This window comes from Rhipicephalus sanguineus, chromosome 10, assembly GCF_013339695.2.
Source record: "Rhipicephalus sanguineus isolate Rsan-2018 chromosome 10, BIME_Rsan_1.4, whole genome shotgun sequence".
NCBI lineage: Eukaryota > Metazoa > Arthropoda > Arachnida > Ixodida > Ixodidae > Rhipicephalus > Rhipicephalus sanguineus.
The window spans coordinates 144498636-144516388 of NC_051185.1; the positions used below are offsets into that span (position 1 = coordinate 144498636).

At 49.5% G+C, this 17753-nt stretch overlaps 1 protein-coding gene across 1 annotated transcript; it reads right to left on the bottom strand.

Moving 5' to 3' along the window:
- Positions 1–2771: 2771 nt before the first annotated feature.
- LOC119406794 (uncharacterized protein K02A2.6-like) lies at positions 2772–14954 on the bottom strand. The gene is made up of 4 exons (XM_037673528.1): positions 13966–14954; positions 12045–13278; positions 10762–10946; positions 2772–3000 (listed from the first exon to the last, which is right to left on the bottom strand). The coding sequence occupies exons 1-4, from the start codon at positions 14952–14954 to the stop codon at positions 2772–2774; spliced, it is 2637 nt and encodes an 878-aa protein (XP_037529456.1).
- Positions 14955–17753: the final 2799 nt, after the last annotated feature.

Genomic DNA, 17753 nt, shown 5'->3' on the forward strand with positions numbered 1-17753 from the left:
TTGCAAAGCGAAGAATTGTGGCGTAGTGGGCATTTGGCAACTGTACACTCACAGAAAAGAGCGACTAAAAAGGGCGTCTTTCTGTCCCACAACAAGAATCGTCATCTGGGTCAGTTGCGTTTCCTTTCTTGAAAAACTCGGCGCTGGCCACTTTCTTACCAAGAATGCTATGTCACGGTGATAGAGCACATGCCGTTCGTGACCAGAAAGCGTCGGGCGCGCGGCGATAACGCAAAAAAAAGGATGGCAAAATAAATGACGATTCCCTAGTAGCACCAAATGTTGACGCAACGTTGCCGCCACAATGAGAAAGTTGCGCCAACGTTGTGGCAACATTGCAGTGCTATTCGGGTTATTGTTGTCGGACAAAAAGACGGCCATTTTTACTCGATCTATTCTGTGAGTGTACTTGTAGTAGGCATTGTGGGATAGTGTGAAACGACCATTGTTACGCCCACGAATGGTCCTTTCCTTGCGGGACGGTTGAAGGCGATTCGCACGGGGTCCAATTACTCTATCGCATTCTACGCTTGAAAGCGAAGCTCAAGCGTCTTCCAAGTGTTATTCTCCATGTTAATGTTTGCACGCACACATTCTTTCGTGATGTTTACGATGTACGTTTGCCAGCTTTCTCGTGACACTCCCTGCTTCGTGCCTTTTCAAGTGAGAAAACATGATGAAAGTTCGTTAAAGCAAAATTTAAACCTTCCGCGGGTGCATACGGGCTTCGGCGTATCGCTGCTAAGCTCCAGGGATAATCAGCTATGTTCCCCTGCCAGATCGGCCGACACACGAGAAATGTGTAATACTGCACGTTAGCATAACATTTAGGGCGCATGGCAGAAATCCCCAATTGTTCAAAATTATTTAGGAGTTTCCCATTTACACTTGCCTGATCGAAGTCGTAATATCCAAACATAATCCTCAGAATCCACACTATCCTTCGCAGTGGGTTTGTGCCACTCTGTGAGGGCAGCAGCTGCAAGCAGTAATCGGTCGTCGTTCGGCCATCTGAAAAATGTCCGCGGCGTCTTCAAACGAGCCTTTGTCGCGGTCATCGAACGTGGCCAAGCGAAACTCGGTAACTCAAATCGTGGATTTGCGGAGAGTGGACGCGGCAAGACAGCACCCTACAGATGCTGACGCCCGAACGACTGCCTTGGTGACTATTGCCGGATACCTGTGCGTGACCACGCTGGTCGCGGTACTTCTTATTCTCTTGGTGTTCTCACCGTTAACGCGGCGTCCATCAAACATCCAACGCGCCGGCCATGGCTTCCTGCGTGGTTAGAGGCAGGGTACGTTACCACGTATTGATAACGATAAACAGTGAGCGATTTGATTATGTGCCGACCGAGTTTCGGGCGATACATCTGGGAGCGGATGCCGTTGGAACTGTGGCACTGTTTGTGTGGACCTGTCTCTACCCTTGCTTAATTAGACGATCTTGAGGCTGCCTGGTCACAACAGTAACAGCGACGAAGAAGCAATGGACGCTTTGCCTGCAGTTGCTTTGCAGAACGAATTGTGTATCGTTTGCCTATCCGTTCATGCGTTATCGAGCTATATTGGTCACCTGCAAGTTCTTTTTTATAGCATCCGGAATACCTCTGTGACTCACTGAGACACTGTAGGCAGAGGACGGTTATGCCGGTGGTTTACGTAATTTAAGCAAGCCTTAAGTCCAAATAATATTCAAGCGGTCGAGATAAAAACGATAGATAGTTCAGTGGTAGTTGTTATCCGCATTACATTTTTTGTGATACTTGTATGGCAATACGCTTTACGCTTTATATTAAATGGAGAGGGTGCTAAAAAAAACAATGTTGTTTTCAATAGGCTATCTTTTAGTTACACTCAGGGTTGAGGCCGGGGATTGTGCGAGTTGGGTTTGAGGCGCCCGGAGGCTCATTGTGTGACATGGACGGTGACCGTTCTTTTAATTTATGACGCGCAGAGATATTGTGTTTCATCGTCGGGTTAACTTGCTATCGCTGCCTTTTCTACTGTCACGATGCGAAGAAAACAAAAAAAAAAACAAAATCAAAAAGAAATCCCCCTAGATCCATCTCACGCCTATTGTTTCTAACGATCAGGAAATGAGCTAACATAACTATGTATTTGCGAAGGCACATCATCCTGACTACTCCGGCGGCATTGCTGCCTTTAGGCATCAGGAGGAGCTTCAGGTAAACTAAGAACATGCTGGGTGGGACAAGACTGGCGTGCTGATGTCACTGTGGTTTCGTGCCGTCCAAAATATTATCCAAAATGGCCAGGTTTCAGCTTGCTTCTTGGCGATACCAGTCTTGGAAGCTGTCACGAATTTCGGGTAGTTGCGGGTGATGGATTCAGACAGGACCCTTAACGGTACAACACATTTAATGAACTCACGCACGGCATTCTATAGAATACACAAAGAATATACCAAACAAATACCAAAAGAGACTGCAAATTCTAACTAGAGCTACACACAAAACACACTACAAACTAAACTGTCCCAAAAAGAAAAAAGTCAGGTGGGTCTATAGCGCTCTAGCCTTGTGCTGCTCATGCCTCGGGCCGACCTTACTTGGTACCGTTGATGCGTTTCCCGTCGATGTCCGGGATTGGTCGCGTCCTGTCCTAGTCGGTGATCTCGACCGTCTTGACGACCATTGCCGTCCTTGCCGCTGCCGAATCGTCGTCCGTCGTCGTCATCGCATGACATCGTCGCTGACGTGGCAGAGGCCTCCGAGGTTAGGCCTAGCGGCGGTCGCTGATGCCCGGTGCTAAGAGCCGACGTGGCCCACCGGGGACTGTCTTCGGGCGGCTTGCTTCGAAGGGGGCTTGCGCCAGGAACGTCGGTGATGGCTGTGCGCGGTTGCTGCATCCCGAGACGCCTCACTCGAACCGGGTCGAGGACTCAGGCCACTTCTCGGGACGTCCGCGTCACAGGCTGCCGAGTCGCACTCCTGCCGCTCCCGTCGCCAGTGCGCTTGCTGCGATGACAACCTTCTCCTGGCAAGTCCACGTAGACAATGCTAGCGCGTCGTTCCTTGCGTGCCGATCACAGCTCGGGTCCGCGCCGCCTCGGGCTTCTCCACGTCATGGCGCGCGCGCTCCGCGCCGTTTCGAACGTTTCAAATATTTCGTCGTCGTCTTCTGCGAAGAGCTCTTACTCATGACAGAAGCAGATGAGCTGGCAAACTGGGTGATTCTCTCGGAAGCGATCATTTCTGCCAGCATGCCTTACGACCGTGCCCTGACGCTTAGAGACGAGTTGCGAATTGCGGGGATTCCATTCCCTCGTACATACTTACATTTGCACTCCTGCTGCAGTGGAGTTTAAATTTTGGAGCGAGGCATTAACACACTGTTTCTTTTGAAATGGAGTGCCAATTGCTCTGTTCTTTCGCACTCTCTTTCGAAACAAAGTGCGAACGATCATAGTGCTGACACACCGCAATCGGTGGAATTATTGCGAAACGCTAATTTTAAGCGTGCCACAGGCAATCGCAGGCGTATGTGGGCTAAAAACGCGATATAATACGTGCGCAACATCTTCCTAGGCACAAAGTAGTCTTCAGGAACACTGTTATTGTGCTACATATTTAAATAAGAAAAAGGCCAAGCGCTAGCATTTATGTACAAGTTTAATGTCACGGTATTGCTCAAATTAGACGTGCGTAATTAAGAACTGACCAATGTAGGAAGGAAATTGTGCCCTTCAGAATTTCATTGTTCTGCGGCTTCACATCAACCAATCCTTGTCGCGAAAAATTTTAACAGGAACACGGCATCCGGAAAGGGGTTAACTTCAACCCGCAAAAGTGGCACGACAATTAGGCAGCTCACGCTTCGTTTTACGGTCACGTGGATATGAAGTTTTATCGATACGCGGGGCTTCAGTCTTCTTACGGGATTTCATAAAACTGATTTCACAAAAAAAAAAGCATGGCTGATTCCTCCGTCATAGGAATCGGGACAACACGACCGTGAAAACTTGTTTTCACAGACGTAGTGCTTATTGTGTAGTGATATCTGAGAGCTTGTACAATGTCTCTTGGTGTTTGGCACCTATAGCACCGTTTGACGTGGATGCATTAACGTTGACGCCTAGTGGCACATCTGCATTCTGATTACTAACGTCCATGATCATTGTTTAACCGCTGTGGTAGGTGAAGTTGTTACCATATACCTGGACACAGCGAGTCGCGAATCCGGCGTAAAGATGGCGCCACACTGTAAGTAATAAGCATTGGTACTCGATATGCATACTTCTTCAAAGCTTCGTCAATTAAGGAGAGAAGCGGCACGATGTGCGCTCCCGAGTAAGACTGCCCCTTGCTAAACCGGATGGCGCGGCCAACAAGAACGGCAGAAGGAGAGAGAGAGAGAGAGAAAGTGGCCGGCGCGGGGGAACTCGGCGGCCGAGGAGAGACAAGAGACATTCGAACAACGAAGGACAAAAGACCTTCAGTTCTCTAACCCCAGTTCTAAATATGTAGAATAAACGTCTTGTATCATTTAGAAACTCCAGCGTCATCGAGTTCTTGAAATCGAACCTTTTTATAGCATACGGTGTTTTTTTCCCAAGCAGTTTCGAGAATTAGCGCTGTTCTGTGGTAGAGCACCTACTTGCGATGCAGGTGGTCTGGGTTCAATTCTCAGTCGAATCTGAAGAGTATTATACTTATTTTACTTGTATTTTTCTCGATTATTCATACAGTGTTTTTTTCCCGAAGCAGTTTCAAGGACTAGCATTGATCTGCATAGTCTCTGGAGAGCAACACTGATTGACAGAAATGCTGAGCCTCCGCGATAAAAAAAAAAAAAAACATTCCAGGAACAAGTGATTCAAATACGCGGGATATATGAACGTTGTAGTGACGCTCTAGACTGGTTTCCTCTGTTTTATTTGTGTTTAAACATGCCTGATCATTAATTTTTATAATATCAGTCTAAGTGCAACAGTTTCTTTTCATGTAATAAAAAAAAAGTAGGGTTGCTTTGTGGTGGAACACCTGCTTGCCACGCAGACGGCCTGGGTTGGATTCTGAGCAGTACCGGAAGGTTTTCACTATTTATTTTATTTGCCTCTTTCTCAATTTTTCGGTCACTGACTAGATAATCATTTTAGCTCACAACGAAAGACGCCGTCGCCGACGCCGACACCGGAATTTCTGCGAAACGAGCTCTTTAACGCTATCGCGTAAAAAACCCTGCCCGCAAATAAAAGCACGCTGCAACACTTTGTCAACTTGAGGTTAAGAAAACTTGGAGGACACTTAAAGGGAACAGCACGACAGCGTAATCTGGCCCCGTTCGCATCACCTTCTGAATCGCAAGCCTGCGTTCGTTTCTCGGCTGACACTTCAAACCATGCCGCAAGGAAAGCGACGCCTGTGCACGTAACATTTGCCGTTTCAAACTATCCTTGAATGTCTACCGCATGTACAGTTCTGTAGTGCCCTCTACGCCATAACTTTTTTCTTTTTCGAATTTGCGATGTATCCACTACGCTTCCTGAAGGCAACACGTGCAGCTGAGCACTCTGTTGATGCTGTTGCTGCTGGTGATTAATTATACCTGAGCGCGTTGTAGTGGGTGGGCCTTTAAGACCGCCAACTAGCCGCGCAGTTCACATGTTTTGCCGCCTGGTGTGACTCTACGCTTTTGCTACGCAATATTATATCCTCTAAACAGACTCGACGCACAACATGACATTAGTAAAGGTTTTTTTTTTCTTTACCTGAAACAGTTCAAGCACTCGCATAATTCTGTGGTAGAACACTTGCGTGCCACGCGGTAGACCGGAGAGAGATTCCCACTCGAGCCGAAGGTTATTGATTTTCATCTGTCTCAGTTTCTCGTCGCAACCAATGACGCCGACACTGACGCCAACGGCGCCACCGGAATTTCTGCGCAACAAGCTCTTTAACGCCCTGGCGATAATATAACGCATGAAACCGGAGCCACACAAGAGCCGATGGAAATCCCCTGATGCTAGAAGCGAAGTGGCTTGCTAAAAACTATAAAAGTTACAAATAAAACAGCAACTGCAGTCGTGCCTCAGGGCTTTGCAAATTACTATGCGAAGTTCCTACCTTTACTAGCAAAAGTCGCACAAGCTTTCTACAACGTACTGCGCAAGAGCGTCTCATGGCCCTGCCACAAATGTTCCGAAGACGCGTTCAAAAAATTAGAGGCCCTCGTGGCATCGCCGCCTACGTTGAGAAATCACGACCCAGGGAGCTCGCTCGGGCTATCTAGTGACGCTTTGCAGTAGGGGGAATTCATGTCATCCATGAAGGACTTGGGCACATGTCCAATCTCACTGCTTCGTACCACCCGAGCTCAAAGTCTCTGGCAGAGAGGTCCATGCAGACCCTCAGTAACGCGCTTCTCAAAGCCAGCGACCCACTGGAGGTATAGAGCTGCAGGGCTTTTTGCTTGCTTACCGTTACATAGCAGAAGCTACTACGATCGACGCCCCTGCTAACTAGTTTTACTACGTTGTCCCGACTTAGCAAAGTCAGCAGTGGGTGCAATGGTAACTCACTAGCAGTTTCTACAAGCTGTGGGTCAATAGGGGCTTTTAGCTTCAACATGTACTTATTTACGTTACCGTGTTAGCGGAAAACTAGATGGAATCTACGCATGCGCGGGCCTTTACGGGACGTATACTTGCTTTCACGGAACGTAAACTACTCGCCGGATACGTTTTACGTTTGCGGCCATAGCTCGCGAATTCACCTTTGTTCGTGGCTGCTCGCGATATCCGCTTTTCGGAGACTCTAGCCGCCGAGTCAAAATAAGCCGACGTGCGAGCGCCGATTACGACCACGTTGTTTGATCCGGATTACCAAAGCTACAGTGACCTAGAATATCGAAGCCGTAAACGTGAGAGGCTTAAAGCCCATGGGAGGGCGGATAGGTGGTGATATCTAGCGGAGCGGAGATGTACCATGCACTTTGTCTTTGTAGAAACGTGGTGCATTCTATTTCTGATGTAAATGCCTTGTAGCGGTGTAATTAAGAGTGAGTTGTCTCAATTCAATTTTTCCCTCAAAAACACTTGGCGAAAAGAAACGTGTCCATGATTCTTGGTTGCACGAAGCGTCACAACACGGTATTCCCACTACACCCCTTTGCTTTTGCCGAAATACGGTACACACTAAAAACCTCTGTTGTGATTTTGCCGCAGTGGCGATTCAATCTTATCTCAATTAAATATAGTTTCAATGGACTTATCATCATTGTTTAGTGGTTTGCTGAAACGTAAAGGTATACTTTTACATACGTACGTAAACGTTTACGTATGGGAAGCTAAAACTTTGTTAAAACATGCGTTCCGGTAACACGGTAAACGCACTCCGGTATTTCGTTAACACGGTAACTTTCAAAAGTACACGGACAAAATAAAGCCTCTAGTGACGTTAAGAACGCGACTTCGCTAAAGCCATTTGCCATGACACACCACAGTGGGTTTCCAGTGTAATTGTTTCACAACCTGGACCTGTTTGATCTTTATTGCGTTAGCAATTCACTCTGGGTGGTTTTTTACAGTGCCCTCGCCTTCATGCCCAGGATATATTATATATATATATATATATATATATATATATATATGTATAAATAAAAGTCACAAATAAATAATTCAGAAGAAAAACATTTCACCATCTCCCACTAAAGGGAACCATGTGGGGATACGAAGGAGCGCATAGGCACCCGTCACTGACCAGAGGGCACGATGGAGCTCTTATCGAACGCCTAAGTGTTGAGGGCACCAGCCGCCAGGGATACCAAGAAAATGAAACGCTCGCTGGACACATCGACGAGCTCAACTGTCTCCCTTTTGGGCGCCTCTTTCAACGAACGCTTCCTGCGTGCGTTCGTAATCACCTCAGGGATGTTGCCACCGCCTTCAGTGCAGCACAAACGCGTTTAGAACGCGCTCTTTTCAGACTGTGCCAAGGCAGCACAAACGCTACAAACGCGTTTCAAACGCACTGCATTGAGGCCGTGGCAAGTCACGTTCAAGTCAAGGAGCGTTTCTGAACATGGAGGATGCGGAGGATAGACACTCGATTTTGCTGCGTCTACTCGCTAGGCTGTGTTTTCTGGCGCTGCCATCGTATCTCGGAAACTGCATTGCCGGGTGCCTATAGGTCGACTTAAAGTTCTGTTCATCACGGGCCCGAACGCGCTAGCGCGTGCCAGCGTGTTCTGACGAGGATACAACGCGTTGATTCATTGCGCGTCTGCAGAATCTCGTTCGCCGACACCATCACATGATTGCTGAGAGAGTGTAAGGGGGAGAGGCCACAGGGTCTTCCCAGCCCCTTACACAGGCCCGAACGCGCTAGCGCGTGCCATCACACGTGATTTTGTCTGCGTTATGCCAAGCTAGGACAGCATACGGCAGCCCGGGCCCCTAAAGTGCTCTGCACGTATCATCATTAAGGCGGTCGAAGAACAAGACGAAGAAGACTTCTCCTTGGCACGAGCGCGAGCTTAATATGTTACAGATGGCTATGGTTCTCCAGTATACTAACGGCACAATACAAACGCACGCGGCGTTGGGTAACACACACGGGACGCCACACGTGCCTATATTAACATTATGCAAGACGCGGCCCATGCGGCATTGTTGCCCGCGTTGCGTTTAGCGTCATATCGCTGGCATGCTGGCGACCAACGCTAGTTTTCCATTTTGGGGTTGTAACGCCACGCCACTCGTGGCCAGTCGGCCAGGGAAAAAAGAGCGTCCCGTGGGTAATGGTGGCGCGAGCTAGTGGAAACGCTTTGGCTCTTGTAGGCTTATGCTACAAGAGGGAAGAAACGGGACGGCTGAACCAGACTCACAATTGCACCACGACCGCACAAGACACCCACGAAGAAAAGAAACGTACGGCACAAGCGCTTACTAACAACTGCTTTATTATTTCATATGCCAATGCATATTAAAGCCCAAGGCAAACATACCACACATGTGCAGACAACAATAGCTCTAAACCAAAACGTGTAACAAGGATGATAGTGTATTAGATACACGAAGACATCAAATTATATTCAGATTGGTGCAGGGACAAAGAAGTAAAGAAGAAGTAAGAGGGAGAACGAAGTGCGTTTGCGTTGTCATTTTAGCCTCAGGAGTATGTACCAACTAAAGCCAAATGAAGTTTTATCTTAGTGACCAGGATCGACACCCGAAGGGAACGCGAGCCTTGGCTTCACGTGCCACTGCCAAGCGCCGTCTTTATTTTGTTTTCGTGAGGTCGTGCGCTCTGCGGTTTTGTTTGCCGCCCAAAGGAAGGCGCTGCAGCGTCTTGGGACATAAAGCCCCTTATTGGGACAACGCGAGCGCGCAAGAGTCCGACAGTGGCTTGCGTCCTGCGCGTGCGTCCTGGCTTCCTTGGGTCCCGAATTCTTAAACTGCCTAGCGTTTCGCCGGAGTTGGGATGTGCGCCTTTGACATGTACTTTGACATACAGGGCGTGGTCGACCGTGCACGCGCGATTATCTCTTGAGGGGGAATTTGCGCGTCTTGTGACCGAGCAAAGTGACCACACGAAGGTCAGTTTGATCGCTGGAGCGGCCGTGATTGGGCAAGGAGTGATCTCCTGACTAGAAGAGCCAAAGTAGGGGTTTGTTCAAGCAACAACTGTGGCAGTTCGCGCTCGTTCTATGTATACCTGTGCGTTCTTTTCGTGCCTCCTCTTTTGTTTTTGAGGAGCGCACTGCAAGTGTCGAGCTGTGACAGTTGTTAGTTCGCACTCGCCTTGTGTGTTTTCTTTTCCTCTGTCCTTTGTGCTTGAGCAGCGCGCAGCAAGTTTCTAGCTGCTTGCCGTTCTTCCTGAGACATTCCAATTTCTTGCTATCGCATTCATCGCTTCGCCTTTGGGGCGAAACTGTGACTTTTTATAGCTTATTACTACTTTCAGAGGGGCCGTAACCTGGTGCCGGGAAACGGACCAGCTTGTACACAGGTCGACAACTGCTGGCGAGAGTCCTGCTCTAGGCACGACTGAGTTATTCAGGTTTCCAGCATGGCATTCGCCGGATTTGCCGAACACAGAAAGCCGTCGACCCCAGCCACATGGGAGACGCTACCCGCTACGACACAGGTTTCCGCCGGATGTTAGTGTCTTCAACTTTCAAATAAAAAGGAGGAGTGTCATGTCTGGCTACGCACCAGCGATAACAGCTTATATTGCATCACCCAAGTAATACGCATGCTAAAACCATCACGTAAAATTCGAGCAAGTTCCACGCCGTCGAGGTGTCGCCCCTCTTCATCGGATGTTGCATTGTCGGTAATACCTGGCGAGTCTTTAATAACCATTTTGTTTGCAATATCATTGCTGTTCTTTCGTTACTCTATGCTAAGGTATGTGGCACGGGCCGACGGTTCTGGAGGGCGTTTCCGGTTTCAGGCACGAGCCGACGGTTCTGGGTTACCTTGGATTGTCCGCCTGCTATTAGGCCTAACTCCATTCTCTGTTGCGCCCAAGTATGCCTTCACGCCCTCTCCCCCTCCGAGCGAGTGTACAACAACGCTCCTCACGTTCTCCCCCTCCGACGAAGACTCTCGTCACTCTCAGCTGGGCGGAGCCCTTCCACCTTTCCACCGAGCCTCACTCTCGCCCCTCAGGTCATACGACTAGCGAACGCCAACGCCGGCATGGAGGTCGTTAATAGAGCCTGGCAGGCACGTACCGCCGACGGTTCTGGGTTACCTTGGATTGTGCCAAAGCGCCTGCTATTAGGCCTAACCCATTCTCTGTTGCGCCCAAGTATGCCTTCACGCCCTCTCCCCCTCCGAGTGAGTGTACAACAACGCTCCATTGCATCCTGCCCTGGTCGTCCGGGTCTCGCCCCGCGGCTTCCTCGGTCACCGGTCCCTGGGCATCGAATCGCTCCTGGCGGATGGCCTGGTGTTGTGCCTGGTGATGGCTTGTCTGTATTTGACGTTGTACGAGGCACTCTTCGTGGTTCTATCCGTGGGCGGAGCCCTTCGCCGAGGCAGGATTATCTATGGCATTTCTTCCACCGAGCCTCACTCTCGCCCCTCAGGTCATACGCCTCCTCTCGCCCTCAGGTCCTTACGACTAGCGAACGCCAACGCCGGCATGGAGGTCGTTATAGAAGCCTGGCTGTAAGAACTGTGGTTGGAATGCAGCCGTCCGCTTCTTTTATTGTAACCGCCTTGCAAGGAAACATGAAACACTTTAAAAGCGCGCAGCTTAGGCGTTGAGCCACGAATGGCTACGGTCCGACCCAAGAATGATGCTCGTGCCACAGCGCCAGGTGTAGTCGCGCGTGCACTTCGTTGTCGTTGTCTTCAAGCGGGACATGTTCAATTCTTCCCCCCTTAGACGAAGTCTCCATAGCGGTCTGGAGGCCGCCTAACCTCTGGTGGTCGCAGTTGCCGGGTGGTTCCTGCTTTGACGTCGAGGTGGGACAGTTGCGAGGAAGTCTTGTCTTGCGTGTTGAGCGAATCAGCCGTTGATCGCAGAACTCGACGGCGTCTCTTCTGACGTTGTGTTGTCCGAGAAATCATCTGCTACGCTCCAATCTGTCGGTGATTGGGTTGTGTGTCCGGTCTGGCTCGTTTTCCTCATATGGTTGAGGTAACGCCGAACCTTTCCGTGGTTGCTTTTTACAAGCCAGGATCGTGGTCCGACGCGGCGCAGTATTTCGCCTTCAATCCAATCTGGCTTTTTCAAAAACTGTTGGATGAGCATTCTCTCTCCTACTGCGAAACGACGGGATTTCGTCAATGTATCCTGGCTGTCAGGGATGTGTATTTCCGTGTCCCGTTTTAGAAGATCGAGAGGACATAGAAGCTCTCGTCCAAACATTGCTCTCGCAGGTGACATTCCTGTAGCAGTGTGAATGGTTGTGTGCTGCCGATACAGGAATCTTGCAAGTCGGCACTGTATGAACTTGTCTGTATCCATCAGGAGTGCTCTTTTCAGCTCTGCCACATAGCGTTCTGCCTGGCCGTTTGTGGCAGGATGGTAAGCTGGTGATGTTGCAGCCTGTATGCCATTTGCCGTATAGAACTGCCTTATCTCGTTCGAAATAAAGGCTTTTCCGTTGTCGGAGACGACCTTTCGGGGAATGCCAAACGTAGCAAAGGTGCTTCGTAGCACATCGATGACAACCGCGGATGTTGCTTGCGTCACGTGCCGGACTTCCACCCACTTTGTGTGTGCATCCACAACAACCAAGTAGGTGCGCCCGAGTAGTGGCCCCGCGAAGTCAACGTGCACCGGGTGCCATGGTGTCTTGGGACGGTCCCAGGAGGGAATGGGAGCTTTGGGTGGGCTCTTCTGCGTTGAAAGGCATTCACGGCACTGTCGCACCGCTTCCTCGATAACCTTGTCGATTCCGGGCCACCATACGTAGCTCCTTGCGCACTTCTTCATGGCTAGCATGCCTCGGTGACCAGCGTGCAGAAGTGCCAGAACGTGGGATCGTGCTGCGCTCGGTATGATCACCCGTGATCCAAGTGTGAGGCACTCGCGATGAAATGCTAGTGCGGTCGCTCGTCGTCGGTAAGGAGTGAACTCATCTCCAGTGAGTTTCTTCACTGTGCCATCCTGCACTGCCTTGTACAACCTCTGCAGGATGCTGTCTTCTTGTGTAAGACGTGCTATCTCTGTAGCAGTGAACGGAGGTCTCGACAAAGCTTCGAACAATAGTACGTCGCCTGGTGGCCAGGGTTCATCGAGACGTTCTGGTAGTGGCAATCGACTCAACGCGTCCGCATTTTGATGGTTCTTGCCATGCCTGTAGACGATGTTGTAGTCATAGGCCGACAACTTGATGCACCATCTGGTCATCCGTGGTGACAGGACTTGAGCCGTTGGCTTCCCTGGACCCAGTATGCCGAGGAGCGGTTGATGGTCCGTGACGAAAGTCACCTTTCTTCCCGCAATATACTTGTGGAACTTGTGTGCAGCAAACACTACGGCAAGGCCTTCTCTGTCCAACTGAGCATAATTGCGTTCCGCTGTCCCTAGCGTCCGAGATGCGAAAGCGATTGGCGCCTCTCTATTCTGGTCATCACGTTGAGACAGAACAGCTCCTATGCCATACGGTGAAGCGTCGCATGAGACGAGAAGCTCCTTCTGTTCGTCGTAGTGTGCCAGTACGGTCTGACTGAGAAGCAATCTCTTCAGTTTATCGAATGCTTCTTGATGCTTGGTCTCCCGTCTCCACGTGGCGTCCTTCTGAAGGAGCTGGTAGAGACAGCTGGTAATTGTTGCCCTGTTCTTCAAGAACCTGTCGTAGAAAGCCAGCATTCCAAGGAATGATTAAAGTGCTTGCTTGCAGTTTGGTGCTGGAGCCTCCGTTATTGCTCGAACTTTCTCTTCGTTGGTGTGGACGCCTGTCTCGTCAATTCGGTGTCCGAGAAAAGAAACTTCTCGCACTGCAAAGCAGCACTTGTTTTTGCCGAGGCGCAAGGTACAATTGCGCAGCCTCTTCAGAACTTCTTCCAGTCTCTCGGCGTGTTCAGTGGCGTCTTTTCCACTGATGATCACGTCATCTAGGTATGCGCAAACGCCTGTGATGCCAGAAAGCATAGTCCCCATAAAGCGTTGAAAAATGGCTGGAGCTGCAGAGATTCCGAAAGGCAATCGTTTCACCTTGTAAAGCCCTTTTAGCGTGTTCAGGGTCAGTATCTCTGCTGTCTCTGGCGTTACGTGAAGTTGTTGGTAAGCCTGTGCCAAATCCAGGGTGCTGAGGGTTTTGCCTCCCCTCAAGTGGCTAAGGACTTCATCAGTTGTTGGAAGTGGGTAGTCTGCCTTCTTATATACCTGGTTCACTGTGCAACGGTAGTCGCCGCATATTCGCAACGAGCCGTTTTTCTTTCGAACAAGTACGAGAGGCGTTGCCCAATCCGAATGCTGCGCAGGCTCGATTATGCCTTGACGTTGCAGTCGATCCAATTCAGCTTCTACAGCTGACCGCAGCGCGAAAGGAACTGGTCGTGCTTTTAGGGACTTTGGCTTCGCTCCTTCCACGAGTTCAAGTTGTACCGCAGGACCGACGTGTCCTGAGATGTCCTCGTCGAACACAGACTGGTACTTGTCTAGAAGCTTCGAAACAAGTTTGTCGTCTGATACGTCATTGATGCCCGTGATCTGAATACCCAGATGAGGAAACCAGTTTCGTCCGAGGAGGTTACAACTTGCTCCTTTGATGACAACAAGCGGTAGTGTGAAATTCTTGTTCTTGTGCGCTACATCCACCGTTGCACATCCGAGAACTCGGAGGGACTGGCCTGACCATGTGCGTAGGAGAATGTTGTCCATTTGAAGCTGCGGTGGGTCATCTGTCCACGTAGCTTTGAACGTGGCCTCACTGATGAGTGTGCAGGCTGCACCCGAGTCGACTTCGAACTCCAAGGTCTTGCCATGTATCCGTAGTTGAGTCATGACCTTCTGCATGCTGGACACGTCGATTAAGGTGTTGAGCTCGTAAAGTGCCACGTCTGGTGAATCCTTTGGAGTCGTGACTGGTGCTGAGGCCACTGTCGAAGTTCCTTGTCGGGGAAATTCGATGTTGTTGTTTGTTCTTGCCTCTTTCCGCTTTTTCAGGCAGGCCTTTTCAATGTGTCCGCGTTTCTTGCAGTAGTCGCAGGAAGCTGTCTGAAACTTGCAAGTGTCCGGACTATGCTGCGCGTCACAACGCCAACAGTGTTGTTTCTTCTTTTGGGCAGAGGCACTCGAGTGACGTTGATTTTCTGTCTTGCCGATACTTGTGCAGGCTTCATGAATCTCTTTGAATTCCGTTTTCACATTTTTCTGATTATCGACGGCGTTTTCAGCTCGCAGTGCAATGTCAAAGGCTCTCTTGAATGTCAAGTCCTTTTCTGCGAACAGCCGTTGCTGGACCTGCTCGTTCCGAAGACCGCAAACGAAACGATCACGCAGCATCACATCAAGAGGCAGCATGGTTGGATTCGCCGCAGCGTCTACGCTTGTTCCAAAATTGCAATCTGCTGCTAGCTTCTTGAGCGCTGTTACGTAATCACTGACCGTTTCGTCATGCCGTTGGTCACGACGTTGGAAGCGTGCCCTTCAGAAGACCTCAGACGGCTGTGGATCAAAGTGCGCCTTGAACATCTCGACTATGTCATCGTAGCTCACTTGGTTGGGCTGCTTGGGTTGAACGAGGGCGCAGACGACGTCGTAAGTCTGTTCCCCGCATAACGTTAGCAGATGAGCACGTTTCTTGGAAGCGTCCGTAATGTCGTTAGCCTCGAAGAAGAACTGTAGCCTCCAATACCAGGATCTCCAGGAGCTGGAGCTGCCGCTGAATTCGGGTAGCCGACCAAAGTCAGGCGTCGCCATCTCGTTCCGTTCCTTGACGTCGGTGAAGTGCCGGTGAGTCCAGAGTCTTCCTCGTCGCCAACTCTTACGTCTGTGCAGCCACTTATGGCTGTACGACGATTTATTTTATGCAAGGAAACATGAACACTTTAAAAAGTGCAGCTTAGGCGTTGGAGACACGAATGGCTACGTTCGACACCAGAATGACGCTCGTGCCACAGCGCCAGTGTAGTCGCGCGCGCACTTCGTTGTCGTTGTCTTCAAGCGAGACATGTCAGGTATCTTATGCAAATGAATAGACCTCTACCGGCCTACGTCACTCACTCCCCGTGACGTCAGGTCACGTGACCTCACGGCGCACGTGCAACGGCGGGTGGTTGGCAAAACACTCCCGCTGCCGGCTCAGCGTGGTACAGTCGCACGGTGTTTGGCGCACGTTCTTTTTTTCTTTTGAACCTTTTTCTTAATCTTTCGGTTCCAAGATTATTTGTGGTATAAGTCAAAGAACATATAAATGTGTCGTGGACTGCGTGACGAAAAATTTGCCAGGCTGCTGGCTGTTTAACTTGGAGAAGTGAACCCACGTGGTGGTGGTCTGTGCGAGAAACAGGGATATCGTCTTCGAAAATGTGCCTCGTTTACTGTGGCGTGTAGTGTGCGTTTAAAGGCAGCGACGATATCGGTTCACAGTTGCGGACGTTGAAAGTGACAATATTGTGTGTGGTGTGTGCTGTGTGAATAACGATGCATCTTGTTTGCGAAAACATTGGCACGCGTTGTATCTAACAGGGCAATTTGCAGTGACCGGTTGTCGACGGAACATCAGGATTGGACATTTTATTTGACACGATGATCTGCGAGTGCGTACATCTCAGTGTTTGTGCTGGGTGCACAAAACAACAAACAAAAAAATGCATCATGTCCGGGCTGAAAGGTGAGACTACGCATGAGCTACCAGTGTGTTTTAGCATTGCCGAACATGCACGTACGGTTTACCACGGCGAATATCCAGAACCATACGCGTATCGCATTTTATTGGAGATGTACGTCTTAATGAAGCAGTGGAGATTCTTGTTTGTCATATTCTAGTTAGCTTATCTTTATGGCTCGATATTTATGAAGTGACAATCCTAGTTTGTGTACCAAGTCTAAAGGAGGGGAGTAAGTATAGAAACACGTTGTAGGCATCAGATACAGCGAAGTAACCGCGCAAGAGATTATTTATAACTAAATTATTGTGTTTAACATCTCAAAACTGCTCAGTGTATTATGAGGAACGCCGTAGGGGAAAGCTTTGCTTTAATTTTCACGGCGATTTGTTAACCGAACGCAGGCTAATGAGTGGTTCCTTCGTTTTTTTTTTCATTCATCTCTGATCAGAATTTTGCGCCGTGAGTGAGAATCTAATCCGTGACCTCGCGCACATTAGCCGCCAATGCTGTACATCATTTAAAACTGCAGTGCACATTTCGCGACGGAAATTGAGTACGTTCACATCCATGCCATGCTAATATTTCCAAACACCAGTCGTCGTGAAAATGTACAACGTTCGCTTTTGAGGAGCATAAGATTTTTTTATGGCTGTCATCCACGACGAGCAAATCATATGTTGACCTAACAGAATCGTTCATTGCAGGCAGTAACTCTTCCTTCTAACAGCTGTGAGTTCAGAAAACAGCAATTTGCAAAAACTTCTATCGAAGTGAAGCAGACACACGCAGCACTGCTATGCAGAGAGATCCCGGCGGCGGAACTTTCTTGCCAACCAGCACCTGCTCCGAAGGCGGGACTTGGGGGCGGGACACTACCAGTGACGTCAGACTGTTTGCAAACAGGGAGAGGTCTATTTCAGCGTGACGTAGTTAGCGTAAACTGCGGCTAGGGCAGTAACACCTCTGATCATCAAAATGGGTAGACATAGGGTACTGATCAGAGAGTATTTGTGCTGCCCATCAACATTGTCCAGAAGTGCTGCTCAGCGATAGGTCAATCATGAGAACGCTTGGCTACGAAATGCACATTGCCTCAGTATTATTGGCTCAAATTCCAGCACTGTCGTGGAAAAGTTAAAAGCACAGAACTGATGTCAGTTAAATAAGTATTGAAGTTGAAATTTGCCATCATCATTACAATCAGCTTGACTATGCCCAGTGCAAGGAAAAGATCTCTTCTATATATCTGAAATCATCCCCGTATTGCAGAAGCTGTAGTCACGTTATCTTTGCAAGAGAGAGAGAAAACTTTTATTTGTGGAGGCCTCAAGGATTATCCTCGCTGGTGGAGCCCTTTGTTCAGGGCCCCATTTGCTCGCGCCACACCACGTGCTCGCTGGATCAGCCGACGCTGCTCCTGCGGCTCTGAGCTGGTCCGCGCAGTCTCCCAGGAGGATTGTGAGGGTGAAGGAACAAGGTGGCAGCCCGG